Source organism: Sodiomyces alcalophilus (assembly GCF_042370955.1).
Source record: "Sodiomyces alcalophilus JCM 7366 unplaced genomic scaffold ACRALscaffold_2, whole genome shotgun sequence".
Lineage (NCBI taxonomy): Eukaryota > Fungi > Ascomycota > Sordariomycetes > Glomerellales > Plectosphaerellaceae > Sodiomyces > Sodiomyces alcalophilus.
The window spans coordinates 612,780-639,296 of NW_027263533.1; the positions used below are offsets into that span (position 1 = coordinate 612,780).

At 56.9% G+C, this 26,517-nt stretch overlaps 10 protein-coding genes across 10 annotated transcripts; 5 read left to right on the forward strand and 5 right to left on the reverse strand.

Moving 5' to 3' along the window:
- Positions 1-327: 327 nt before the first annotated feature.
- ACRALDRAFT_1060792 (uncharacterized protein) lies at positions 328-4,473 on the forward strand. Its single transcript, XM_071016304.1, has 2 exons — positions 328-685; positions 763-4,473. The coding sequence occupies exons 1-2, from the start codon at positions 569-571 to the stop codon at positions 4,342-4,344; spliced, it is 3,699 nt and encodes a 1,232-aa protein (XP_070876426.1). The 5' UTR covers positions 328-568; the 3' UTR covers positions 4,345-4,473.
- On the reverse strand, positions 4,431-7,461 carry ACRALDRAFT_1091729 (uncharacterized protein; the record flags this gene model as incomplete). The annotated part of the gene is made up of 10 exons (XM_071019584.1): positions 7,342-7,461; positions 7,251-7,297; positions 7,115-7,207; positions 6,810-7,045; positions 6,665-6,740; positions 4,919-6,602; positions 4,797-4,872; positions 4,695-4,715; positions 4,572-4,644; positions 4,431-4,509 (listed from the first exon to the last, which is right to left on the reverse strand). The coding sequence occupies exons 1-10, from the start codon at positions 7,402-7,404 to the stop codon at positions 4,431-4,433; spliced, it is 2,448 nt and encodes an 815-aa protein (XP_070876427.1). The 5' UTR covers positions 7,405-7,461.
- A 268-nt stretch (positions 7,462-7,729) lies between these two features.
- ACRALDRAFT_1068004 (uncharacterized protein) lies at positions 7,730-8,918 on the forward strand (the record flags this gene model as incomplete). Its single annotated transcript, XM_071017512.1, has 2 exons — positions 7,730-7,777; positions 7,842-8,918. 2 exons carry the CDS (start codon positions 7,730-7,732, stop codon positions 8,916-8,918), a joined length of 1,125 nt encoding a protein of 374 aa, XP_070876428.1.
- A 164-nt stretch (positions 8,919-9,082) lies between these two features.
- On the reverse strand, positions 9,083-10,996 carry ACRALDRAFT_1060795 (uncharacterized protein). Its single transcript, XM_071016305.1, has 4 exons — positions 10,892-10,996; positions 10,706-10,819; positions 10,511-10,590; positions 9,083-10,423 (listed from the first exon to the last, which is right to left on the reverse strand). Exons 1-4 carry the CDS (start codon positions 10,975-10,977, stop codon positions 9,351-9,353), a joined length of 1,353 nt encoding a protein of 450 aa, XP_070876429.1. The 5' UTR covers positions 10,978-10,996; the 3' UTR covers positions 9,083-9,350.
- A 447-nt stretch (positions 10,997-11,443) lies between these two features.
- Positions 11,444-14,636, forward strand: ACRALDRAFT_2099194 (uncharacterized protein; the record flags this gene model as incomplete). Its single annotated transcript, XM_071022936.1, has 3 exons — positions 11,444-12,242; positions 12,365-12,745; positions 12,814-14,636. The coding sequence occupies 3 exons, from the start codon at positions 11,444-11,446 to the stop codon at positions 14,634-14,636; spliced, it is 3,003 nt and encodes a 1,000-aa protein (XP_070876430.1).
- On the reverse strand, positions 14,192-17,428 carry ACRALDRAFT_1079645 (uncharacterized protein; the record flags this gene model as incomplete). The annotated part of the gene is made up of 1 exon (XM_071018922.1): positions 14,192-17,428. One exon carries the CDS (start codon positions 17,426-17,428, stop codon positions 14,966-14,968), a length of 2,463 nt encoding a protein of 820 aa, XP_070876431.1. The 3' UTR covers positions 14,192-14,965.
- Positions 17,429-17,876: 448 nt separating this feature from the next.
- On the reverse strand, positions 17,877-19,254 carry ACRALDRAFT_1060799 (uncharacterized protein). Its single transcript, XM_071016306.1, has 3 exons — positions 19,095-19,254; positions 18,584-19,035; positions 17,877-18,514 (listed from the first exon to the last, which is right to left on the reverse strand). The coding sequence occupies exons 2-3, from the start codon at positions 18,992-18,994 to the stop codon at positions 18,059-18,061; spliced, it is 867 nt and encodes a 288-aa protein (XP_070876432.1). The 5' UTR covers positions 18,995-19,035; positions 19,095-19,254; the 3' UTR covers positions 17,877-18,058.
- A 202-nt stretch (positions 19,255-19,456) lies between these two features.
- On the forward strand, positions 19,457-21,393 carry ACRALDRAFT_1039711 (uncharacterized protein). The gene is made up of 3 exons (XM_071015148.1): positions 19,457-20,306; positions 20,426-21,167; positions 21,238-21,393. The coding sequence occupies exons 1-3, from the start codon at positions 19,635-19,637 to the stop codon at positions 21,252-21,254; spliced, it is 1,431 nt and encodes a 476-aa protein (XP_070876433.1). The 5' UTR covers positions 19,457-19,634; the 3' UTR covers positions 21,255-21,393.
- A 76-nt stretch (positions 21,394-21,469) lies between these two features.
- ACRALDRAFT_1039713 (uncharacterized protein) lies at positions 21,470-23,172 on the reverse strand. Its single transcript, XM_071015149.1, has 2 exons — positions 22,930-23,172; positions 21,470-22,859 (listed from the first exon to the last, which is right to left on the reverse strand). The coding sequence occupies exons 1-2, from the start codon at positions 23,114-23,116 to the stop codon at positions 21,559-21,561; spliced, it is 1,488 nt and encodes a 495-aa protein (XP_070876434.1). The 5' UTR covers positions 23,117-23,172; the 3' UTR covers positions 21,470-21,558.
- Positions 23,173-23,745: 573 nt separating this feature from the next.
- ACRALDRAFT_2039851 (uncharacterized protein) lies at positions 23,746-25,949 on the forward strand (the record flags this gene model as incomplete). The annotated part of the gene is made up of 3 exons (XM_071020991.1): positions 23,746-25,208; positions 25,345-25,666; positions 25,704-25,949. 3 exons carry the CDS (start codon positions 23,746-23,748, stop codon positions 25,947-25,949), a joined length of 2,031 nt encoding a protein of 676 aa, XP_070876435.1.
- Between the last annotated feature and the right edge of the window lie 568 nt (positions 25,950-26,517).

Consider the following 26,517-nt stretch of genomic DNA (forward strand, 5'->3'; position numbering starts at 1 on the left):
CTGGGGAGAGGTGGTTTGTGGGTGAAGTGCTGGTTATCGATTAACGCCTGCCTACCCAGGTGCCGTCGTTTGCGTCGGGAAGCTAGGGTCCGGGCGCAACAAGGATCGTTGATATCGGAGTGTTGTCAGGTCGGTGGATCTCAAAGAATGAATCCAAGGAGTGGAAAAAAAGGAACGCGATGAAACGCGTTTTCTCGCGTCCCGCGACTTGACACCAGCCACAGGACAGTTGAATTGCTAAGCCACATGTGGCACTACCTTCAGGTCACTTTCACCCAATCAGATGTATCCCGAACGATGCCTCGGCGGCGTCGGCACATGGCACATGCAAGCCATTGGTACGTATCGTGTCGTATCAGCAAATCCGGGGCATGGAGGGGCGGTACCGGTATGTACGTACCTTCAAAGCTCATTCGGCCAACTCTTGCGGTTCGTCTTCAGATCTTCTCCCGATCATGTTCTTTTTCTCCTAGCCACTTTCGACATTGTCTCCTGCGTTCAGACGACGAAGCTGGGCGTCGCGATTGCTCTAAGCTGAACCTTCACTCGTCAGTTTGACTTACCCAACATGGCCTCCCGCAACAATGCCCAGTCGACGGCCGCCGAGCTATCCCTCGTCCACCTCCGCAACTGTCTCGTCAACCTCCCCAACTCCCTGGTCTCCCTCCTAGTCAATGTCAATACAGTATGTGTCTTCTCTCGGATTGCCGTTTCTAGGCTTCTGTATAGTCCTTCTCGCTAATCCTGACGTTATCACTATAGCCCGCCCAAAATGTCGTCGTCCAACTCACCTATCGAAGCCCTACAACATCTACCGGAGCCGCGGGGTCACAACAGTCTGTGTTTGTAGGATGGACGGGCATGCCGAGCAAGCGCAAACTCGCGCCCATCGTCGGTCGAGATGGAATCACCAGTATGCGCGGCGGTGCCTCGGGCCGCGATCAAGAGGTGGCCCTCATCGAAATGGACGCCACCCTCGCCAACACCTTGGGCCTCGCAGATGGCCAGAAAATCACCGCCTCCATACACGTCGACCCGCCTCTGGTACACACAATCAACCTGGAACCATTAACACCGGAAGACTGGGAAATCATCGAACTCCATGCCACCTTCCTTGAGCTCAATCTCCTATCGCAAGTCCGTGCCGTGCCGAATCCCCTCTACGCCTCCCCGTCAGGCACTCTCGTCCCGCCTCACCCATTGGCCCTGCATCTTTCCCCGACGTCGACCGCCAAGATCAAAGCCGTGTCCCTAGACCCGCCACCACCCGCCGATGTCCCCTTTGCCAAGATCTCGCCCGATGCCGAGGTCATCGTCGCCCCCAAGACGAGGTCGAAAACCACCCGCTCCGTTTCCGATAGCCGTAGCGTGGCAAGCACATCCAAATCGCGAAGGAGTGGCGCCAGCAATGTTCGGAGGCGAAGCTCCCGAGGCGAGAGCAAGCCCAGAATCGTCCTGAGGGGTGTCGATCGGGCAGCGTGCAGCGACTGGTTCGACGAGGGCCATGACGCTCCGCAGGACTTTAGCATCTGGGTCGATCTCGACGTCCTGCTGTCGCGAGGCTTCAAGGGTGTCGATTATGTTCTGGTCACCGTTCTTCGCACCTCCAATACCGGCAACACCGCTCAACGTCCTCAACAGGACGAGCAGCCGACCTCGAGTTCGTCCGGCCCGGCAGTCCAGGTCGTCGCCAGCCTCCGCGCCTGGGACGACCCACCCGATAGTAAACCGGCCGCCTTGTCGTCTCCACTGTGTGCTGCCCTGGGGGTGGGCGGTATGGTGGGCGGCGTCGTCGAAATCGAGCCGGCGCCCCAGCCGCTGGGTCGGGACGCCGTTCAGAAGCTGGCCGTGTTTCCTTTCACCACGTCCAAGAAGGCGACGGACGGCGGCCTGCGATTCGGCGCCGAATCCAAGGCCGAGAAGGAAGAGGCGGCCAAGGCATTTAGACACATCTACGCTTCGCAAAAATCGACATCGCTACTTGCCGGTCCCCTGACGGACGGCACGCTCTTCGGTCTCTACGAGGGCCTCGAGAGCCCCCAGGGCTGGGAAGGGGGCGTGGTCCGGTTCGATCCGCCGCCAACCTCGTCCGACTCGAAGATCCCCCGGTGGACCTTTGGACTAAGCGACAAGGTCCACATCGAGTTCCAGCCTCCCATCCCACGGCCCTCCTGGATGACCGAGGACGAAGTTGCCGAGTCGGCCCCGTCGTACGACGGCTTGCTCGTCAGTATTGACAAGCTCTTACTGGACCTCCAGAGTAACCTTTCCAACATCTCCGCGACGCTCCTCACCGGCGCGTCAGGGTCTGGCAAAACATCGGTGGCCAAGTACGTGGCGCAGAAGCTGCGACAGGACTCCCTCTTCCACACCGTCTATTTCTCCTGTAAATCCCTGGTCAACGACGAGAGCCGGATGGCTTCCATTCGGAATACCCTGAACCAGCTCTTCCTGACGGCCACCTGGGGCGCCAAGTTTGGAGGCAAGTCCCTGGTCATCCTGGATGACCTCGACACCTCGTGCCCCGTCGAGACGGAGCTGCAGGTCGGCAACGAGAACGGCCGAAGCCGCCAGGTGAGCGAGCTGGTCAGCTCCCTGGCCCGCCAATACTGCGGCCACGAGAGCGGGGTGGTTTTGCTAGCGACGGCCGAGGGCAAGGAGTCGTTGAACGAGATCATCGTCGGCGCCAACGTGTTCCGGGAAATCTTCGAACTCAAGTCGCCCAACAAGGAAGCCAGGAGGCAGATACTAGAAGCCATCGTCCGTGAAGACGCAGTGTCAGCCGATGACGCGTTAGATGTGTCCCATACTACCGGCAGTCGCCCTCCAACGGCAGACGGAAGCACCGTGGCAGCCGAGGAGAGCGCGTGGATGGACGGGGCCAGCGAGGCGAGCCGCGACAACGCCGGGAGCAAGGTCAAAGCTGGCCGTTTTGTGCTCGATTCCGACGTCGACTTTCTCGACATCGCGGGCTTGACTGACGGCTACATGCCCAAGGACCTCAGCGTGGTCGTGGAAAGGGCGCAAAATGAAGCCGTCATTCGATCTGTCAGCGATTCTGCGCCTGGTTCCAGCCCGTCCCCGGTCCATCTCTGTCGATCCGACTTTGACAACGCCTTAAAGGACTTTACCCCCACGTCGCTCCGTGACGTCTCCCTGCAAAGCTCAACCACCACGTTCAGCTCCATTGGTGGTCTCCAGGAGACGCGCCAGATCCTGCTAGAAACTCTCCTCTACCCGACCAAGTACGCACCCATCTTCGAAAAGTGCCCGCTTCGTCTGCGCTCGGGCTTGTTGCTCTACGGCTATCCCGGCTGCGGCAAGACCCTCCTCGCCAGCGCCGTGGCCGGCGAGTGCGGACTCAACTTTATCAGTGTCAAGGGTCCCGAGATCCTCAACAAGTACATCGGCGCATCGGAAAAGAGCGTCCGGGACCTCTTCGAACGAGCGTCGGCCGCCAAGCCGTCGGTCCTCTTCTTCGACGAGTTTGACTCCATCGCCCCGAAACGAGGCCACGACTCGACCGGCGTGACGGACCGCGTCGTCAACCAGCTCCTGACGCTCATGGACGGCGCAGAGGGCCTGTCGGGCGTCTACGTGCTCGCCGCCACGTCCCGCCCGGACCTGATCGACCCCGCCCTCCTCCGTCCCGGCCGCCTCGACAAGTCCCTCCTCTGCGGCCTGCCCACCCTCGAGGACCGCGTCGACATCCTCAAGGCGGTGTCGCAGCAGGTCAAGCTCAGCCCTGACTTGACCGAAAACGACGAGGCCTGGACCGAGATTGCGCGCCGCTGCGAGGCGTTTTCCGGTGCCGACCTGCAGGGCCTCATCTCCAACGCGCAGCTCGAGGCTATCCACGACGTGTTGCAGGGTGGTACTGGTGCCGACGGCGACGCCCCGTCCACGAATGGGAAGGGCAGTGGGAGGGCTGACGGTCACACGGCGGACAAGGGGCCTTCTGTGCCGAACTTCATGCAGTTCCCGTACGACCCGCAGGCTGAGGAGAACGGTGCGGCATCGGCGCTCGCCCGGTCAAACAAACTCGTGGAGAAGGCGGCCATCGCGGCGAAGATTGAAGGTATCAAGCAGGCGCGCAAGCGGGCGCGGCGGGCGCAGCAGCCCGACGGGGCCAAGGGCGCGGGCACGACGGCCGTGGGCGACAAGGAGGTGGTTGTGGGGTGGAAGCATCTCGTCAAGGCGCTGGAGGGGACCAAGCCGAGCATCAGCGCCCAGGAGCGGAACCGGCTGAAGCGTATTTACCATGAGTTTGTGGTTGGGAGGAGCGGGGAGATGAGGGATGGGCAGCCGAGCATGGAGATTGGGGGGCGTAGTAGCCTGATGTGATGTGCTTGTTCGAGTATCGAGTGGGTAGATGGCTGCGGAAAGAAGATACCCGGGTAGGCCTCCGTTAGACGTCGGTTATCTGAATATCAATCGACTTGTATCATCCTCCTTGATGCCGTCGAGTTGTTGTCTATTTCGGTATTAGCAATGTCTGGTATGCTCAAGCTGCATGTTGAGTGCAACCAAGCTAACCGGCCATGGTTGAGACAGCTTCGTACCGAAACAACGCAAGGGATGCATCTATATCCATGAGAGCCGGAGATGTGGCTCGGGTTGCCTCAGAGGAGAGCCATACAAACACTGCACAGGGAACCACTAAAGCTTTATAACCCCAGAAACGCATTACCTACCAACCACCCGGGTCTCCATGACTGCCACAGGTCAAATGGTGCAGTGGTAGAGGCGCAAACAAATACCCGAGGGGCAAGCCTCTAGACCCATAGGGCGCGCACAAAGGTGGGCGTGAAGGAACGGCGTTCGATCCACGGGCCGGTAATTCCTTTTGCCTTTTGTTTCTTTTTTCTTCCCCTTTTAATCAGTGGAGCTTGAGTTGAATTATCTCGTCCCCTGAAACAATGTATATTGGCTTCTGGTCGGAAACGTTGGTGTCTTCGCCGGGAGAGAGCGCTCTGGGATCAACCAGGGCCACAGCTCGATGTTGTCTGAGATTGTGAGCTTGTTCCGGGTTCAGCCATTTGATCTCGTACATCAATGGTTTATGAGGTGAGCGTAAGGAGGCGCTCGTGTTAAAGTGCTCCACACATATCTCAAGCTGCTTCCCGAGGGTGTAGACACAAGATTCGCCCCCTGAGCTTAACTTGTGAGAGTATATGCAGCCCTGTTCCAACGGAACCTCTCGCCAGGGCAAAGGCTCCGAGTCAGAGCTGGTGGATTCGACGACAGCAACGGAGCTGTTCTCTCCTGAGAGCACGAATGATTGTTTATAGTCCGGTGGTTCTGGCAGGGTACTCGGGAGCTGAACCTCGCTCTGAGAGGAAGAGGATTCCTTCTCCGCCTCAGCTTCCGCGTCAGCGTCTATTTTTGCGTCCTTGGCTTCTGTGTCCTCTGTACTTTCTTCCGACACCGGTTCCACTGCCGTGTCGACTGCGGGTTGTACTGCCCGATCGACTGACCGTCCCTCGATAGTATTTATATTCACCGTGGTTTCTGAGCGAGACAATGCGAAAGCACTGCTCTCATAAGGTGCAGGGTAGCCTATAGGGCGCCTCTGCTGAAACAGGAATTGGATGCTGTTGCGAGCTTGCAACTGGAGCGCATGATTCAGGCGCTGATGTAGCCCGTGGAGACAAGGCATGCGTGGCACCCGCCAGCCCTCGTAGAGTCGTCCATGAGAATGAGGGATGGAGTATGTCTTCTGCAGCCCAAAAAGTGAGTTGCACAGGAAGCAGGCCTTTTTGCTCGATCGAATGACGCGGGGTGGAAGTGGCGGACATTTGTCTTCGAGGTATGCCAGAATCTGAACTTCTGCATGGATTCTCGATTCTCTCAAGATGCGCCCGACTTTTACCTTGAAATCGTCTCGGAGTTCGTCTTTGCCCTTCTTCAGGTATCCAGCAAGTCGGGCAAGGCCGGAAATCTGGGAGTGATTAGGGAGAATCCTCTTTAAGGTACGGTCAAGTTCGGGCTGGTACTGGGCCGGCGTCTGTCGGGCAAAGGCTTTGGCGCCAAGATTAATCTGGCTGACAAGGGCCCGCCGAAGAATGGGATATTTTCGAGCGGTTCTATACAAGTCACGAGAAGCAATTCGATACTGGGCAATCTTCCTCAAGTTGCGGCGGAGAGCGGTGAAGGTTTGCCGGTCCATCACGGAATTGGGGAGAGCAATGAAGAGCTGCTCGAATTCGCTTGGTTGGGACCAGTGAAGGGCCTCATCTATAAGAGACTCAAGTCCGCTGATGGTTCGGTGATTCTCGAACGACTGCAGGGAAGTGAGCATGAGTTTGGAGGCCTCTAGGAACGCCTCGGCCGTTTGCTGTAATCCGGCGATTTGAAGTGGCTGTCGGCTCGACTGCACAGCATTCCATGCTTTCTGGAGGCTGTCACGGAGAGACGCCTTTGCCCTTCCTTTCGGATGGCCTTTCTGGTCTTTCGTGGGCTTTACGAAACGTAATCGAGCGACAATCCGTTCATACGACACGGTGACGACCGCTGTGAACACCTCTGCTTCTATATGCGGCTCGTTCCCTACTGGTTGTAAGCTGGGCAACTGAGAGTCGTGGGGGAAGACAGCGTACTCTCTGAAGCACGAGACAGAACCTTCAATACTTTCCCGATACTAGTGGCGACTTTGGCTAGGTACGGGCCCTGATCCCTCTCCTTTGCGCGGTTGACGGCAACGAGGACATCCAACCGGTCATCTTTGTGGTTCTCTATAACTGAAGTGGCGGTGACACAGTTTTTATCGTCGGAAATACCGGTTAGTAGAGCCAGTGCCCCTGCAAGACGCAACTCTCGGTCAATGGATAGGGTCCTCGTCCCCTGGCCGGCTCTGACACCGAGATCAGTGAGGGGCTGGGCTGAAGGAGTAACGGGGACTTCGTGAAGGAGAGATAAGAAGGCTGTATTCTCAGCGGAGAGAACATCTGGTGAGTTGCTTCCCGACTTGCTGCTGACGGTCATGTCTTCTGAGAAAGCCTGGGTGTTAAAGTAGGAAGACCAGTTTACCAGAATGTTTTTCTGTCTTTAGTCCTCTGCACATGGCCTTGATCATGTATTACCTCGCCATATATGTATGAGCAAGGAGACAAACGGCTCCTCTCTCATTTCGGGCCTCGTGACAGTGTCCCAAATCCTCTCCAACTCCATGATGCGGGAGGCCATCCATCCATCCACGCACGGGTATCTGCGAAAGAATCAATCCAATCACACAGCTACGCAAGGAAAACAGTGTGGGAATATGCAGGAGGCTGTACTCCAGTAGCTCCCACACCGACTCCAAGACACCAGCATCACTAACATCATTTGCTAGGTCCCAACTGGGAGAGTGCATGCATTCCTGAGGAGGGGTCTGCGCATCATTGAGGGGTAGATTGCCTGCATTTAAGCAGGACAATCGTATAGAATAGTCGCAATCTCCTCCTTGAAGGTATATATCAGTCGTAGCAGGGCCTGAGATGTGAGAATGGAAGTGTCATCGAGAAGTGAGGTCCGATTAAGGTCTGTGAAGATCCACGAAGTACTTGGGTACTTGGTACTTCGGTACCTTAGTGGAATGGGGTGTAACAACGAGATAAGATAAGGACAGAGGGGTGTACGTATCCACACTTCTACGAGGGGTCTCGAAAAATTTCCCGTCCCAGCAGCGCCGTCACGGAAACTCGACCAGCTTCTTGCGATCCGCGGTCAGCACAATCCACTGCCCGCCATGGCTTCCTTTATCCAACCCAGTGAAGCCGAGCTAGAACGGCGGAAGGTAAGAATTATACTGTTCCTCCACCTCGCTCTTATCGAACTTCATCCCAACTAACCCTTCGCAGATAGTCCAAATCAACGAAGAAACTATAACCAACATCCACTCGACCGACTTTCCCGGCCACTACCCCGGCGAGGACAACAGCTGGTCGTTCGAAACCTTCAAAAACACCTTCCGCGTGCAGCACCACTACCTGACCCCCGCCGAGTCGTCCTTCTCCCTCATCGGCATCGACGCCGCCATCGCCAACGCCCTGCGCCGCATCCTCATCGCCGAGATCCCCACCCTCGCCATCGAGACCGTCTACGTCTACAACAACACCTCGGTCGTCCAGGATGAGGTCCTCTGCCACCGCCTCGGCCTGATCCCCTTCACGGGGAGCAAGAAGGGCATCCGCGACTTCTTGCGCTGGCGCCGCAACAACGAGGACGGCACACCGGGCCCCGTCTACGACTACAACACGGTCCAGCTCCGCCTGCAGGTCGAGTGCACCCACAACCCGTCCGCCGCCCCGGGCGAAACCGACCCCACCAAGCTCTACAACAACGCCCACATCTACGCCCGCGACATCGAGTTCGTCCCCTCCGGCCGCCAGGTCGACCTCTTCAAGGACCCCGAGGACGTCATCCGGCCCGTCCACCCGGATATTCTCGTCGCCAAGCTCCGCCCGGGCCAGCTCATCGACCTCCAGATGCACATGCACAAGGGCATCGGCGCCGACCACGCCAAGTTCTCCCCCGTCGCCACCGCCTCGTACCGCCTCCTCCCCACCATCACCATCACCCGCCCCATTCTTGGCCAAGATGCCGAAAAGTTTGCCCGCTGCTTCCCGCGCGGCGTCATCGGTATTGAGCGCGTCACCGCCGAGGAGGCCAGCGTGGCCGGCAGCGGCTACGAGGGCCACGAGGGCGAGAAGAAGGCCGTCGTCGTCGACGCCATGAAGGACACCGTCAGCCGTGAGTGTCTTCGTCATCCCGAGTTTGAGGGCAAGGTCAAGCTCGGCCGCCGGCGCGACCATTTCATCTTTTCCATCGAGTCGACGGGCCAGTGGGACAGCGATGAGTTGCTGCTGGAGGCGATCAAGACGTTGAAGAAGAAGTGTGAGCGGTTGGAGAAGCAGGTTATCAACATGGTGAGGTGAATTGAGGGGCGAAGAACGGAGGGGGTAAGAATAGAGGGGAAAGAAAGGAGAGGGAGATGGAATAGAGAGGCGCTTTCAGGCGAGGGGCGCATTATGCATCTTGCATCTGACCCTAGACTTTGGGTCATCTGTTTTTATCATGGTTGCATTGGGATACGGAACACGGCAAGATGAACTATTTTTGATACCAACCAGGCTTTCGCTTCTATTTTGCAAGTCCCTGGCAACCATCTCGAAGTAGTTCGTATTCGTCTCTATCGTCGTCTTGTGGTATCGCAACGCCCGTTTCTCCGTTTTCGTTTGTGTTACGCTATGCAGGTCAAAGAGAGAAGGAAAAAAAAGGGAAGAAAAGAAAAGAAAAGGAACGGAAAAGACCATGATCAGTCACCAACAAACGCGCCGATGCCAATACGGAAAGAAAAACAAAACGCATTACACTTCATTCTTGAACTGCAAGAAAAAGTTGAACTCAAGTGGGTATGCAGGGTCTGTGACAATCACGTTCTGCCTGTCCTCCAGCCCGAGGTCCAAGAGCGTCTTGCCCAGGTTGGCGCGAGTCTTCTCCTCGAGAGACGGGGGAAACTGCATGTACAGCGTTCTGCTCTCGGCACGAATCGACGGTTTCTTGAGCTGTGCCTCGGGCCGCACGGCGAAGGAGTCGATGAGATCCTGCAGCGTCATCTTCGGGTCCACAGCCAAGGGGCGAGCCATCTGACCACAAACGGGGCAGTCGTCCTTCTTTTCGTGCTTGAAAGTGTACGTGTAGATACCGTCGTTACCGGAATACATCATGTAGTTATCCTCCATGCCGAGTGGCGGCGCGGCCGACGTGGCGAGCTTGAAGGCCTCGTTGCAACAGGCGCCGGAAATGATGGCGTTGGTCGACGCGATGGCGGGTATGATGTTCTTGACGACGCCCTGGGTGAGCGAGTAGGTGACGCCCTCGATATTGAACTCCCGGGCGCGGCCAAGGGCCTTCTGGTAGAGCCAGGTGATGTGCTCGGGGTCGTCCTTGTCGAGCTGGGGGAACGGCTTCTCCTGGTCCCAGGCGATTACGTGAGCCCACTCGATGCAGTGCTCCGGCTGGCGAGGAATCGAGGCAATGGTACAGAGGGGGACGGCGGCGCGAGGCGCATGCATGTCCAGCTGGCACTCGATGCACGAGGTGATGGTGGGCACTATGACACGAGCCTGGCCCTTGAAACCCTCGGTGCCGCCGTCGATCATGGGGATGAGCGAGTCGGCGTCTTCGCCTTCCTCCGCAATGGAGACCAGCATGGCGTTGATCCAGCGACGGGCCTCGATGCTGTCCAGACCGCAGATGACAAACTGGAACTGCTTGTAGAACTCGGCATCAAAGTCCTGGATGCGACAGTTGTGGGCCGTGATATTGACGCCTTTGACGCGCCGCATCACGAACGCCGCAGCTACCTCGGCCTTGAACTTGCCGACATCGTCCTGGCGGAAGAGAAACTGTCGGTTCAGGTTCGACACGTCAATGGTGTCTGAAGACGAGAGTATCAGCAGACCTGGCTACAGATGGAGCGGGACGACGCGCCAGATGTATGGGAAACCGGGGGCGCTTCACTTGCCCATGTCAATGACGTGAATATCCTTAAACTTGGACATGGCCAGGTTCTTGAGAATCTCGCATCCTAAACCACCGGCACCACTACGCTCTCGTATCGTCAATCGCATGGTCGGAATGTGGAAGGGCACGAACGACATACATGACACTGGTCGAAGCGCAAATGTCAGTAAGCAACGGTTTTCACGCTCGGACGGGACTGACAGTCACATACAGGACCTTAATCTTGTCAAACTGTTCTATTGCTTCTTGTGTTCCGGCGACAGGATCGGAGAAGGGACCGGGCAGCTTCCGGATGTTGTCGACATAGGTCCTGGGGGACCGCGGGGCCCGCCGAGTCAATTCGTTGCCCGTCTTGGGAATATGCCGTGGCACTCTTGCTTACCATCGTTTGGATTCATCGACTTGAGTGGACAGGGTGGACACTGGCGTGTGGGCAGAGGAAGCCTCTCCCATACTGACGTCCGTCATGTTGGAAATCAGAGAGCTGAGTCTCGGCTGGGGTTCAGGGAGAGCTGGAGGGAGGGGCCTAGCAACTTGAAGTCATACCGGCACCTGTCGTTATCGGATGGTCCGTGCGTATCTGATAAGATAAGATGGGATAAGGCGATGTGAGGGGGTGAACTAAATGTGGGGGTGTGATTATAATGCGAATCAAACCAACGACTGACGATCATCTTGGTGCTTCGTACTGAGGTTTAACACACATCAACCGTTCAACTCATCAATACGACCAGGGGACATGTCTACTCTCCTCACTCAAGACAAGAGGGTTCCCAGTATAGCAGCAAGAGTCTTGTAGACACGGAACAACACAACTATTAGGCACCCAGATAGCTCATGACCTAGCTGTCCACGTCTGTCTTCTCCTATACATCGACCGACCGCGAACCTCTATGCATGATATCAAAATCAGGCCTTCCATTAAAAACACAAGATGGAGGAGCTTTTGACTCCTGTTAGTCAGACGTACTTTAAACCAAGGCGCCAAGAAAATCTCGGCGCATCGAAACTACCCACGGGTAGGGAGCCCGTCCGACCTGCGGCCCCGGCCAGCCTCACCTCCATTCAAGATGCGCTCGAGCTGCTGAAGAGCCAGCCGGACTACGATGCTCTCATCTCGGCCCTAAAGTTTCTTGCGGAGGATGACCGGATATCAAACCCGATTCCCGAGTCGGCCCAGGTGATTCAAGTCTTGACGTCTGATATCATTCTCAACTACTGGCCTCTCCTCAAAGACGGCGATCCGGGGGACCTGGATCTGATGCTTTACTGTCTGAGGAATATCACATCGGTGAATTCTCTGATTACGCAGATGAAGGCCTTGACTCAAGAGTCAAAGTCTAGCAGCAAGGGTGCGAAACGACCGGATATTACTCTCGGTCTCGCCATACTCCTCCAGGTGCTCACGTCTCTTCTCGAGGGCCATGAATCCCTACGGATACTTTGGTCTTCGACTCGTGTTCATCTTGACAATCCCATGAGACAGAAAGCCATGGCCCATGAACTTGTTACCCTCTTCTCAGGAGGCAAGCTCGTCTCCGTGGCGGCCGAAGCTCTTGCTGTTGCTCGGGAGAGTGGCGCTGAGAAGGAGGATCGATGGGTCGCTGATGGACTCCAATATAGTCTCTGGCTTGGTTCGAATGTGGCGGCCTGGATATCTAGTAATCCACCAAACAACCAGGACAAGCTGTGCTCCGATCTCTTCGCGCGAGCTCTTCGTCTTGGCTATTCCGGTACAACATTCTCTCTCCTTATTGTTCTGGATTTTCGACATCGAGAAACACGCTGATACCTTTAACAGATCAGTTGATCAAGCATCTCATTGAAAGGCTGCTCTTGTCGCCGGAGAATGGAGCCGACTCATTCATGAGGCTCTTCGGAAACATCTCCCAACTCGAGCAAAAACGCATCCTTTACGCTGTCTTGAAGTATCTGGCCGAGACCTTTCTCAACAAGCTCGGCCCAGCAGTTACTCCAGAGTCAAGACAGATTATATCCGGAGCTGCTGCTGTCGTCGAAAAGCTTGTCGGGTCTGAGGAAAGCCGAAAGAACCATCTTATAGTCTGGCTGACTGGTTCCACGGGAGCCGGACTGGGAGATGCCATAGGTGTCCGGAGAGCTGTTCTAGCAGCTCTGGCCCGAGACAAGGACGCTATCGGCACGGTTTTCGAGAAGAGCCTGAGCCAGTTTGGAGATCAGTTGTACATCAGACATTCGCCTGCTTTACAGCAAGAAGGTTGGCCCTCCTCCACCGTCCAGACCTCCGTCTCTACTAATTCGACACTGACTTTATGATGACCACAGCTCATGCCCAAGTCGTTCTCTTGAGTGCCGGATATGTCCATAGGTCCTCGGCGCTGAAACTAAGGATGTTGATACGGTCCGGGAACTATCTCCATACCATCTCTAACCGTCTGGAGGCTTCGCAGTCGAGGGCAAAGTTTCTAGGCATGGCTATAGGAGAATCCCTCTCAGCCCTTTCAGACAGTAGCCAGACGAAACTCGATTTTCAAATGAAAGAGATGGACACCGAGGAGGCCATGTGGTATAAAGGCTTGACGAACGTGTCGGATGACATTGGAACCATCGACGACCTCGGCTACACTCCGAATCCCAAGTCCGAGGGCGCCGGTGCTCATGCGCCGAAAGCCCTCGCCCCGAAAACCCGGACAAATGTAGAGCCCCCGAAGAAACCGGCGGCAAAAAAAGCAGCGCCACCGAGAACATCAGGTTTCATCATCGAAGAGATAGAAGAGTCGGAAGAAAGCGAAGACGACGACATCGTACCCTATCCAAAACCGAGCTCTGACCCAGAAGACTCGGACGACGACCCTACCCTCATCCGCCGCGACAAGCCCAAAGCACCGGTTTACATCCGGGATCTGATCACCTACTTCCGCGACACCGAGAACTACGACAAGCAAAAGTTGGCGCTGACCACGGCTCCGTCCTTGATCCGGCGCAAGGCAAACTTTGGAACCGAGGTAAGCAGCCACGCCGACGAGCTCGCGTCGCTCCTGGTCGGCCTCCAAGACAAGTTCGACATGGAGGCGTTCTCCCAACTCCGTATTCAGGGCATGATCGCCCTAGTCGTCGCTCAGCCTGATACCATGGCCCCGTGGTTCTCCAAGACCTTCTTCGACGGCGACTATTCCATCGCCCAGCGGGCCGCCATCCTCGTCGTTCTCGGTCTCAGCGCCCGCGAACTCGCCGGCTTCGAGACATCCGAGTACGCCTCCGCGGCAGCCTTCCCGTCTAAACGCCTCCCTGAACGCTTGGAGAAGCTGTACCTGGGGCCGCCAAGCGATGCCAGTACCAACAGTGACAACCGGCTCCTCTCGTCGCAGTCCTCGTCATTCTCCGGCTCCAAACTCAAGCCTTTGCCCCCCACTGAACTCGACACCATCGCTCAGGACCTCACGTCGTCTTTCCTCGCCCCGCTAGCAGCCGAGGCCGCCGACGCAGCCACCGGTCCAAACGCCCTGAAGCTCTCCTCCTTCACCTCACGCCTCGCCGCCGCGGAAAACACCGAGACCCTGTCCTCGCCCACCATAACCAAAACCAAACCCAAATCGAAAGCGAGACCCGGCATCCGCTCCATCCCCAACAAGACAGCCGCTCTCATCGCCTCCGGCTTCTTCACCCCCCTGACAGCCCGTTTCCAGCACGTCCTCCGCACGCCGGCCCAGCGCCGCCACGCCATCCTCTTCGACCCGCACCTCCTACCGCTCTACCTCAAGACGCTCGCCCTCCTCGTCCACGCCGCCGGTCCTGCGACCCTGAGCCTCCCCCAGATGACCACCGAGCTGTGGGACCTCCTCCTGGGCGTCCGCGGCCACGTCGTCGGCGACCTGACGAGCACCCACGCCCTGCTGGTCGCCCTGGCGGCGCTCCTCGAGGTCAACGATGCCGGTGGGGGCGGGCTGCGGCGGCTGTGCGAGGAGATGCCGCGCGAGTTTGTTGAGACGCAGGAGTGGGTCGGCGCCGTTTTCAATGGCACGCGGGGGGAAGACGGCGGCGAGGAGAATGAGGTCAAGATGCTCGCTGCGGGCGTTCTCATCACGCTCCGGGAGGCTATGGAGAAGTACCGCGCTCTATTGATGGGCGATTTTGTCGGCTTTACGTAGGTTCGATAGCTGGCCATTGATTCTAAGAATTAAAAATAATAAATAAATAAACATCGTAGCATGGGCAGAAACTGCCCTCTTTCAGTGCGGGCTCCAGCTCTGCGCCCATCATGCTATCCCAACTCCTGTTGTGTCCCAGACGCTACCAAGTGACTCCTAATTCCATACCATGTCTTGACCTGCACGCCGATATCTTCCGAAAGAAAGGAAAAGGACAAGAAAAGACGCTCGCGATATCTAGCAATAAGAGTGTAGAAAAGGGAAAACAAAGGCAAAGCAAAGTAAGTATACACACAAAGTCGCTAGCCTGGCATTGATATCCATGCCACCTACAGAAAAGACGCCTCATCCAGTCCGGTGTTCCGTGCAGGCGTAGGCAATGAAGAGAGAAACTGGTTTATGCAAGTGAGATGCTCCCCCATGCTCTTGGTCAGGCGCCGTATCTCCTCCTTCACCGCCGCGCTATCCGCCTGCCCCTGCATGACCTCGAGCGAAGGCGGCGGCGGAGGCAGCGGCATCTCCACACCGCCCAGCGGGATCCTCAGCCTCCTCTTCTCGGCGGCCTGCGGCGTCGCGTCGTCGAACCGCGGGGCGCTCGCCGTTTGCGGCGTCAAGTACTCGCTCTCGTCCGGGTACTCGGAGGTCGGGGTGTCCATTGCGTCGAACGTGAAACCACGCTGCGAGTCGGCGACGCTGCTGCCGCTGAAACTGTCGTTCCGGTGCAGCTGGCGCGGCAGCGATGTTCCGAGGCGGGTTCCGTTGGAGATGGCGAGGCCGGCGAGGCTGTCGGCGAATTCGTGGCTGTCGGTGAAGGGGGACACGAAGTCGTCGGAGACGTAGATGGAGGGTTCGCGGTCGGTCGAAGGTACGTGGATGGAGGCGTGTTCTTCGAGGTCGAACGGATTGGCGAACCCCATCTCGGAGCCGGTAACCGAGCCGGCTTCCGAGTGGGACGTCGAGGGCCGGGTGTGTTCCGACGGCGGGTCCACCAGGCCCATGTCCAAGTCGATGAGACTGCTCATTGATTCCCGGTTGTTGTTGGCGGGTTCGGACGAGTCGAAACTATCACCGGCTCCGTGGCTCGGCTCGTCAAAATGGTGGGAAGATGGACTCGGGCGCGAGCCGTCGTCGTTGAACGGGAAGCGGAACACCTCGGGGTTGGCGGTCGCGGGCGGAACCATGGACGGGAACTTCCAATCCTGGGTCCTCCGGTTTGGGTTCGTGTCTGCCGGGTCACTGAGGGGCGGCTTGTTGTAGTCTTGACTATCGGATTGGTAGTCAACAGATATCCTCGGACCTCCGGCTCGAATGGTGCTCATGTCCACGAAGCTGGAAAGCTCGCCGCCGTGAAGCGAGGCATCTAGGTCGATGAGAGACTCCCGGACGGTAGCCGACTGAGCGGAATCATCTCTCAGTGGCAAGTCGGAGGCGGGTGGAGGGATCGGGTTCCCGTAGTAGGCGCGCGAGTTGTCCTCGTAATTCGAGATGGTGTTGGGGTCGAAGACCTTTTCCAATGGGGCCTTCATGGCAGCTAGCTGCTGAGGCGGTGGCCTCCGCCTGGACTTTGGCTTGGACGGGGTTTGTTGTATCTCGGCAGGGTCAAAGTCGACGTTGGAACCATAGACGTCGAAGACGGCCTGGGCGTCGGGTTCCTGGAAGACTTCTTCGTCAAAGGCCAGCGTCGTGCTAAAGTTCCATTCGTCGTCGGCCAGGGCGGTAGAGGAGAGATCAGACACGTCCGACGGACCTTGGGCGCCGCCTGGCGCAAACAACGACCTGCGATTGTTGCCCTGCGACTCCCACATCTTGTACCCTTTCACCAGCATGGAGAGGGACGAAGTTGGGTATTGCTGCGACGTGTTGTGGATGTAAGGATGGGCCTGCACTTGCTCGATGTTTGGGCGCTGCCTCGGGTCCTCCTCCAAGCAGTAAGCCACCAGGCTTCTCAGCTGATCGGAATACTGGTCGCCGTGTAGTCGAGGAGCGTTGACCTTGAGTTGATTCCCCAGCTGGTAAATGTCGAGGCCAGCCATGGCATAAGGCGGCAGGCCGGAGGCAATCTCGTAGACAAGCGATCCAAAGGCCCAGATATCCACCTCGGTACCGTACGACTTGTCCTGATCGAACAATTCGGGCGCCATCCAGTTGGGGGTGCCGATGAACGTGGTCCGCTTGTCGAACTGAGTCTCGATGATGCCGGCCACGCCAAAGTCGCAAAGCTGGACGCTGCCCGACTCGGTGACCAAGACGTTGGCGCACTTGATATCGCGGTGGATAATGCCCTGCCGATGGACCCAGAAGATGGCCTCGGCAACCTCGCGCAAGATGGGAATGATCCACTTCTCCTGAAGGCCGCCCGGGGCGGTGGGCCTCATCAGGGTAGCCACACTGCCGCCGGCGCAGTACTCGGTGATCATCCACATGGACTGGCCGACGGGCAGGGCGTCGATGACATGGTTGATGTTCTTGGCAGCGCTCTCGCTCAACAGCTTGAGGGCATTGACCTCGGCCAGAATATCACGGAACGTGTCGGAGAGTTTCGGGTTGGCCGTGTCACTCAGTTCAATGTCGATAATCTTGACGGCCACTGGCATCTTCGTCTTGACGGCCACGGCCTTGTACACTCGCCCGAAGCTCCCTTTGCCGATCAACTCGTCAAGCCGATAAGGAGGGGGTTCCTGCCCGGCCTCGGCCACCTGCTTGTCCACCGTTTCTTGCATCTTTTCCGCATCTTTCAGCGCCTTCAGCTTCGTATCTGAGTAGTAGGCCGGTCGTACTTGAAGCGTCGCCATGGTGGGCCAGGATTTGCGCGCTCCAAGGCGCGTTTTCGGTCGAATAAGTGTATCAGCGGCGAGTATGAATCTGACATGGAATTTGGAGAGATTAAGAGAGAAATTGGTGAGTTGTAGATGTGACTTGTGTGAAGTTCCAAGTCGCATCGTATCTTGTGGTGGCGATGAGATGGACCAACAAATGGGAGGACGATAAGAGCTGGGCTCGGGCTTATCGTGAATTGATATGATTGGTCGATGCAAAGGGACAGGGGTAGAAGATACGCTCAATCGACCAATCATTTACTCCGTAGGCACTGGACGTTTGAAACTTGCATAACGGACTACGGGGTCGATGGATTTACCGGTTCCTCGGTGAGCGTCCGGTTCGGGTATACCGATACCGAGATACACCGAGCCTCAGGGGCTTGCATCTGGTCTCTGTTGGAGGTGCTTCAGAGAAATACAGTCTATACCTTATTTATCATTCTGCATATCAATATGTCGACTACTCTAACTTGTAGACATTCGTCATGTTCCTTGTAATTTCCATTGATGGCATCCAGGACAGAAAATGTGCATTCTGTCGGCTAGTATAGAGACACCCGAAAGCGGTATAAGTACGCACCTAATATCCATAGCCACTAGTATTCAGAACCACTTCCACCATGGAGACGTTTTCGTTTCCCTCTCAACCTCTGTCTGTTTCTCCTGCTGCCCCTGCTGTTCCCTCTTATACGCCCTTGGACTAACAAAGTCGGAGGACTTGGTTGACCATATCCCCAGCCTCTTCGCCCGGGCCTTGGCCTCGGCCGCCCTATACACCTCCTCCCTGCCGCCCCATTCCACTCCGCTCTTCGCTTCGTACGTAGTGGCGAGTCCCTGCTTCAACAACTCCAGGCCGGCGTCCCGCCGAAAAAGAGATTTCCTGACATACACCGTCGCGACGACTCTGTTGTACTGGTCTCGGCTGTGGATATATGCCCTGACTCGGCGGTCGAGTATACAGTCAGCCAAGTACGAACGAGCCTCCCGTGCAAACGGCTGGCCAGGCTGACCAAAGTAGGCACCCTCTGGGGCATCGACACCAGCCAAGCGAACAGGAATCTGCAGCTATTGTTAGTCACATGCTACGTCTTGTGGCCTCGAGTAAGTGTCGTTGGGCTCAAAGCTGACCGTTTTCCCTTTCAAGGCCGGCCTGGTATCCGGCACCTTACGGAGCCATCCCCAGCCAGCCAGTCGACCACCAGGTGTGTGGAACAAGTGGAATCCGTCTCCATCCCCAACACTCGTGACTTTTCCAAGCAGCGACCTTCGCCTGAAGTAGTTGTCTGGGATGCTTCCTGCGCTAGAGATTCTCCTGAGATAGTTCTGGTAAACCATAAAGACGGCTAAAGAGCCGACAGCCGTGAGAAACACGGGAGTCCATTCCTTCGCGGCCTGAAGAGGCGGGTCTGGTTTGGGAAGGAGGTCGTTCCAGGACGTCGGGCTGTCCCTGGGGGATTCATCTTCTTTCTTCTTGTCCTTTTCCGGCAAAGTGGGCTTGTCAGAGGACCCCGAGGATCCAAAAGGCCATGGCCATGGCATTGTATTTTGACAGCCAGTGTTGGACAACGCGTCCTAAGAGACTGAGTCAAGGTGAACACACGAAGGTCGGTGAGATGAACATGAGAAAAATACGACTTACCCAAGTCTTCAGTGTATGAGGTCTGTATGTAATTGACTTTCTTCTGTCCCCGTTACCCGCTCCGGGCGATCTCGAGAATGGAGTCCCGGAGATCAATGCGACCCCAAGGTAGATGCATTGACCGTTGAATACCTATCAAACGCAGGACATATGCAATAATGGATTCCCGACGGCAGTTCCGCGTCGGCGGTGAAGCTCTACGAATGAGCTCAAGTAGGTACACAGTATAATGTGCGAATACACCACGTACACACCGTGCAGTTAGCCGGAGAAAAGAGACAGCTAGTTCTTGGCGGTCCGGAAAAACTTTGGAACCATCCTGACCAATCATGCGACGGTGATTTCTTCATTGTCAAAGCTCGGGAGATGACGGCCATGTCACACAACCACCACACCTCGACTTTGCGTCTCGTCCCCTCCATCAACCAACCATCAAAGATCGCCACCGTACCCGGCAACAGTTGAAGAGGCTCAATTGGGGAGGAATCGGTCCCTCTCAACTTCTCTCTCCCTCTGCCTCTCTCCACTCCTCGACGCACAATGGCGAGCAGCATCTACCGTCTTGCTGGCCACAGCGCCAAGCGGTTATGCCTCCGACCGGCCGCAGTCGCCTCCTTCGCCGCCCGGCCCTTCTCGACCACCTCCCTTCGAAGATACGCGACCCCCAGCCCTGAATACCAGGGGACCCGCCTCGTCCCCGTCGACGCCGACTTTGGCATCCCGCTGGACCCCAACGCCCCTCGCCCCGACGAGTCCAGCGCCAGCTCACCGGCGGCGTCGGCGGAACACCCGGTCGAGAACAGGAAGGTCAGGCACTACACGGTCAACTTTGGACCGCAGCATCCCGCCGCCCACGGCGTGTTGCGATTGATTCTGGAGATCAATGGCGAGGAGATTGTCCGCGCCGATCCCCACGTCGGTCTGCTGCACCGTGGTACCGAGAAGCTGTGCGAATACAAGACCTACCTGCAGGCTCTGCCCTACTTTGACCGTCTCGACTACGTTTCCATGATGACCAACGAGCAGTGCTTCTCGCTGGCCGTCGAGAAGCTCCTCAACGTCGAGATTCCCGAGCGGGCGAAATGGATCCGGACTCTGTTTGGCGAAATCACGCGTATTCTGAACCATCTGATGTCTGTCTTGTCTCACGGCATGGACGTTGGTGCCCTGACGCCTTTCCTCTGGGGTTTCGAAGAGCGAGAGAAGCTTATGGTGAGTTTGTTGTCTTTTTTTTTTTTTTTTTTTCTTTTTTTTTACATCTCGGTCTTGTTTTTCTTGTTCACTTTCGGCCATGTCGCACGCCCGGACAATAAAACTGACTTCGATTCAAGGAATTCTACGAACGTGTCTCTGGCGCACGTTTCCACGCCGCCTACGTCCGCCCCGGTGGTGTGTCCCAGGATATTCCCATCGGCCTGCTCGATGACATCTACCAATGGGCCACCCAGTTCGGTGACCGCCTCGACGAGACGGAGGAGATGTTGACGGACAACCGAATCTGGATCAACCGTCTGCAAGGTGTTGGCGTCGTCAGCGCCGCTGACGCCCTGAACCTCTCCTTCACCGGTCCCATGCTCCGTGGCTCGGGTGTCCCCTGGGACATTCGCAAGGCCGCTCCCTACGACGCCTACGACCAGGTCGAGTTTGACGTGCCCGTGGGTGTCCGCGGTGACTGCTACGACCGATACCTCTGCCGCATGGAGGAGTTTAGGCAGTCTCTCCGCATCATCCACCAGTGCCTGAACAAGATGCCCCCCGGCCCCGTCCGCGTCGAGGACTACAAGATCTCGCCTCCGCCGCGAGCGGCCATGAAGGAGAACATGGAGGCTCTCATCCACCACTTCCTCCTCTACACCAAGGGCTACGCTGTGCCTCCTGGCGAGACCTATAGCGCCATCGAGGCCCCCAAGGGCGAGATGGGTGTCTTTGTCGTCAGCGACGGCAGCGAGAGGCCGTACCGTGTCCACATCCGCGCCCCTGGCTTTGCTCACCTGGGCGGCTTCGACCACGTGTGCAAGGGTCACTTGCTTGCCGATGCTGTGGCAGTCATTGGTACCATGGATCTTGTGTTCGGTAAGTCCTACACTTTGCGTGTCATTGCCATTAAATAGCGAGACAGGACTTTTGCTAACTACTGAATTAGGTGAGGTCGACCGATAGATGGTTATTTAAAAGGGAACGTGAGGTAGAGGATCGCAAGGTCTATTCCGTTTGTACTAGTAGGGAAAAGACAGAGCACCAACTTGACGTATATATCTCATCTTTTCTTTTTGTTGCTTCTAAATTATTTCTTTTGCCCAACAAAGCCGCGCGTGATCTTGAATCCCAGATGGTGGAAACCATGCATGGCACACAGCTCCCATCTCGTGACATGACAGTCTGGCAAAGTCTTCTGATGAACATACAAGGTAATGCTACATTTATATTACACGGACGGAGAGACATATATGTACAGCGGATTATTTTATACAAGCTTGGCTCCGCTTCCTGCGGCCTGGTTCATCAAGAACCTCTTCAACGGCCCCATCGCATTGACGGCATTCAGCCCAAACGAGCGCAAGGGCACCAAAGGACCGCTGCCCACGGAGTAAAGCTTGTGAAGCTTGTCGCAAATTCCCATTAGAATGTGGTTGGCAGCATAGCGGTCCGCGTTGTAGGATTCAAGCGACAGCGTGGAGCCCAGGTCCTGGCCGTGGGACACGGCGTACTCGATGGTCCTGACCAGACTCCGGACGTCGCCTTGCCCTTGGTTCAGGCCTTGGCCAGCAAGCGGGTGGACTGCGTGCGCCGCATCGCCAATCAGGGCGACGCGCTCGCCGGTGTACGTATCGGCGTGCCGCAGTCTCAGGGGGAACGATGCCACCGTGCCTTCCTGCACGCCGACAATTGTCTGGGGTACGGACTGCGGGTCAAAGGGCGTGTGGTTGAGTCTCCACGCGAGCTCCTCCTCTTGGCCCGACGTCTGCTTGTGCATGAATTCCAGGTCCACTGGGGAAAGCCGGAACGCCGCGTTCACCATGGCAATGAACTCCTTGGGAGGGAGGCTCTTCAGGAAAGCCGCGTTGGCCGGGGTCGTCGACCACACCAGCGTCGAATACTTCCCCGGTAGAGGGAGCATGGCTACCGGGCCCGTCGGCAGAAACCGTTGGTATGCGACCTTGCTGTATTCGCCACCCCAGCCGTCACCTTCCATTTCCAGCGTAGCAACGACGCCGTGTCGGTCATAATCCCATCCCCGAGCCTCGATGCCCGCAAACGTCCGGACGGGACTGTTGACACCGTCCGCCCCGACTAGTAACCGGGCGTACAACTCGCGACCCCCTGACAAATGCACAACGGGCCATTGTTGGAGATCCAGATCGGGGCGCTCAGCACCGAACGATATATGGTCGACCTTTGCGCCGTCGAAAATAGAGACGCCCCCCAGCTCCCTGAGCCGTTTGAGCAGCCCAGACGTGAGGTTGAGGTTTTCGGTCATGTATGCAATGATCCCTCCTTCGGATCCCGTGGGGTCCTGCGCCCAGTCGAACTCGATGCGTGCCCCGGATACGCCATCCCAGACCTGCATTTCCTGGTACTCCTGGACTCGTTCACGCTGCATATGGGCCCATGCACCGATGGAGTCGAGGTATCGTGCGGACGTCGGGGTCAATGAGCTGCATCGGTTGGAAAATCGGTCCGCGGGTAGCTTCCAATCCCGAATCTTGGATACATCTTGCGCCTCTACGAGGGCGACTCGCAGGTGAGACGTAGTTGGATTCGCGCCTACATTGAGAGGGGAGATCCCGATATGTTAGCATCGCGGCAACCCAATTCAGTGACCGGCAGAACGTACGGAGTGCAGTGAGGAGACTTAGACCAGCCGGGCCACCTCCAACGCAGACCACATCGTAAAAGTCCGGCTCGGAACTGCTTGCGCTGGCGAATGTCCTGGTGGACTGGAATTGGAAGCGCCGCTGAGTACAAGTTCGGCAAACGAACCGTGTCCCAGAAGAAAGGACACGTCTCCCAAGCTTATCCATTGTTACTGGAGAAAAGACCCAAAGAGGGGACTGAGATGATTATTGCAATGAGTCTCGAGGGTCAGAAGGTATGGTCCGAGAAGCATCGCCGTTAAACGCCTTAGCCATAGTCAAGCCACGATGTGGCGGGGGAAAATGTGCTGAGTAATCACGTCGTCGTGTCGTCCTGTCGACGCATATGTACGTCACCCCACCTATCCCACTTTTCCCAACACGTTGCCACAGAGACCGAGGTCCTGTCTTTCCGTCTCCCGACATCATCAATCACCATCCCGCAGGTTTTTTTTGGTCAACACGTAGCCCCTGTGTTCTTTTTCCATTCCATTGTCTGTGCATCCCCATATCCCAACACTCCCAAGGCCCCTCTCTATTGCTTGTGGCCGCCGACGGAAGGCCACGTCAACGGGTACCTACATTCTCAAAGGCTTGTGAACCACGGGAATATCCCAGGTGTTTCCTCATCCTGCCTGGAGGTTCCTTGCAGGTCGCAACAACTTGGCCACTTGTCTCAAACAGTAGTGACCATTTTTGGCGTCTTTATCGGATTCTAGAGGCCCACTCGACCTCCTGCCCGACCCAGCTTGTTACTCTAGACCGCACGACTAGATACAGCGAACACGAACAACAACATGGAGGACGAGACCTACGACTATCTTCAGCCTGGGTTTGATCCCAAAACGTTGACGGTGCCCCGACTGCGCTCGATTCTTGTTGCCCACGATGTCCAGTACCCCGCCACTGCGAAGAAGCCCCAGCTTATCGAACTCTTCTACGAGGGTGTCGTGCCCAAGGCGAAGAAATTCCTAGACAAGCAGGCTCGCGCCAAACGGTCGAGCATGGGGATAGTCGACATGCCCAGCGGTACCTCGGCTACCTTTGAAGAACCTGATCTTCAGCCTCCGATGCAGACAAGACGATCCCGGTCCCCGCGGAAAGCGTCGGCCAGGATCCAGCCGGAGGAGCAGATTGAAGAGCCAGAACCAGTGCCAGCCCCAAGCCCAACAAAGCGAAGGGTGCGTGGAGCCAGTCGCCAACTGTCGCTTCCGCCAGACGAGGACGACCGGGAGGTCTTGCGGTCCCCTAGAAGAAGCACTCGCACCTCGACGCCTCAGGTTAAGGTAGAGGAATCGGACGACGACTTGTTCAAACGCACACGGAACGCGGAGGGGCCCTTCTCTTCTGATAACCCCTTTCAGAGCGGGAGTTCTCCGCTTACGGCCCCGCGCTCAACAAGCCGCCGCAGGAAAACTGCAGGACAAGAGCCTACTACGACACCGTACCGTGAGAAGGAGTCTAGACGGCGGACGGATGGACACGTTTCGAATGACGGACCAAAGTCTGCCAGGTCTCGCAAGTCCTTTGAAGTGCCCGTCAGCCAGTTTTTGAGGCAAGAAACACCGGACGTCTACGAGGTCGATGCGGGCGAGGAATTCACGCCAGAAGCACAGTTGGAGTTGGAGTTGGAGATGGCATCCAAAGGTCAAACGGCAGTCCAACCTCGTCAAGCACGGCCTGCCAAGCAACGATCGAGCCTCAAGGTCCCCTTCGTAGCTCTGGGTATCACGTTGCTCAGTGCCTACGCCGGATGGTATCGGCAGGAGAAGATTGCCGTTGGGTACTGTGGCCTCGGCAGGCCTGCGACGCAGATCATACCTCCCGAGGTTCCGATTCCCGATTGGGCTCTGCCCTTTGTCGAACCTCAATGCGAGCCCTGCCCGCAGCACGCGTACTGCTACCAAGACTTTTCCGTGCGCTGCGAACCCGACTTTGTCTTGAAGCCTCACCCGCTGTCCGCCGGTGGCATCATCCCCCTTCCTCCGACTTGCGAACCCGACGGGGAAAAGGTCCGCCGTGTCAAGGTCGTAGCGGACAAGGTGGTCGAGGAGCTACGTGAAAGGCGGGCGCGGTTCGAGTGCGGCGAATTAGCCGATGAGACCGGCAGCACTGACGAGGGCCCGGCCATTCCGGAGGAGCAGCTGCGCAAGACCATCAGCGACAAACGCAGCAAGAGGATGAACGAGGAGGAGTTTGATGACCTCTGGCTAGCTGCCATTGGGGATGTGAAGGACCGGGAGGAGATTGAGGTTGTTGAGTAAGTTTTTCGCCCCCTTCTCCCTTTAAACCCTGAACTGCCCTCCATCCCTGCACTTTGACTCCCCTCTTCTCCCTTCATAGAGCCATTCTGACCGGTAGTGTCCCACTAACCAGATCGGTGATGCCGGAACTAGAACGGCCAATTCCTCCGGCGTTCCAGTCACCCACCTCTCGTCCACCTCTCTCGCTCGCCTTTCGATCGGGTGCACGGCCAAGCGCTCCTTCCGGCTCGGACTGGAGCGATATCGATTCCCAGCTGGACTTCTAGTCGTACTAGCCGCCCTGTACTTGTATGCCCGCTCTCGCTATCGGTCCTACAAGGCAGAGATGGCGCAGGTGCCCGGCCTCGTCGATCTCGTCCTCTCCCGGCTCGCCGCACAGAAGGAGCTCGGCGAAGAGGAGATTGACGACCCCTGGCTCTTCCTCCCGAACCTTCGCGACGACGTGCTCAGGTCTGTGCACTCGCTTGGCGACCGCGACCGGGATCTGGAAGCGCGTCCGGGCTGTTGTCGAGCAGAACAGCAATGTTCGGACCAGCCAGCGCGAGAGCCGCAACGGAGAAGTTGGCCGCGCCTGGGAATGGATAGGACCCATCGGAGGCGAGGCTGCCCGGAGGCGGCGGAGCGGACGTCTGTCTTTTGGAACGGAGGTTAAGACGGAAGACTCGCCCGAGATGGCGCGAAAGACGGACAAGGCGGCCGGACACTCTAGATGGGAGGAGTCACGGCCCGTGTACTAAGATGAGGACCTGATGCCTGGCTTTATGTTCTGGTTTTGCCCACCTACCTTCACTTTTGTATTTCCTTTGTAATGACTAGGTAATCAGGCGACTGGCGGGGATGGTGAAATGTCTAGTACTGTTGTTCTCGTCCAGCGTCTTTCAAAATACATGTCCGTAGAAGTGTGATGATACGGGATCTGTAGCGACCGATATTCATGCGCCACACTTGATCGCTGAATCTTTATCACGATTTACTTGAGCTGATATCTCAGCTGTGAGTCATGGGCTTCCGTCGCTTCATTCGTAATAATCTTCCGTTTCCTGACACAGCCCCAAAGCTGGCAGTCTCAGCTTCATCGAAATGACCCAAGCCAATTGATACGTTTACAATGGCGAAGGAGCGCTGGCGATACGGAGTCTAACTCAGATAGTACAATGGTCAAAAGTCACCACGTCATTGCCCGGTCACGCTCACTGTGCGGACAAAAGAGACGAAACATTATGTTCAAGATTGTCGATTCGGCTAATGCACAGGATGTTGATAAACACGGAAGGGATTTCCCCTCAGAACAAAGGAAACCTTCCT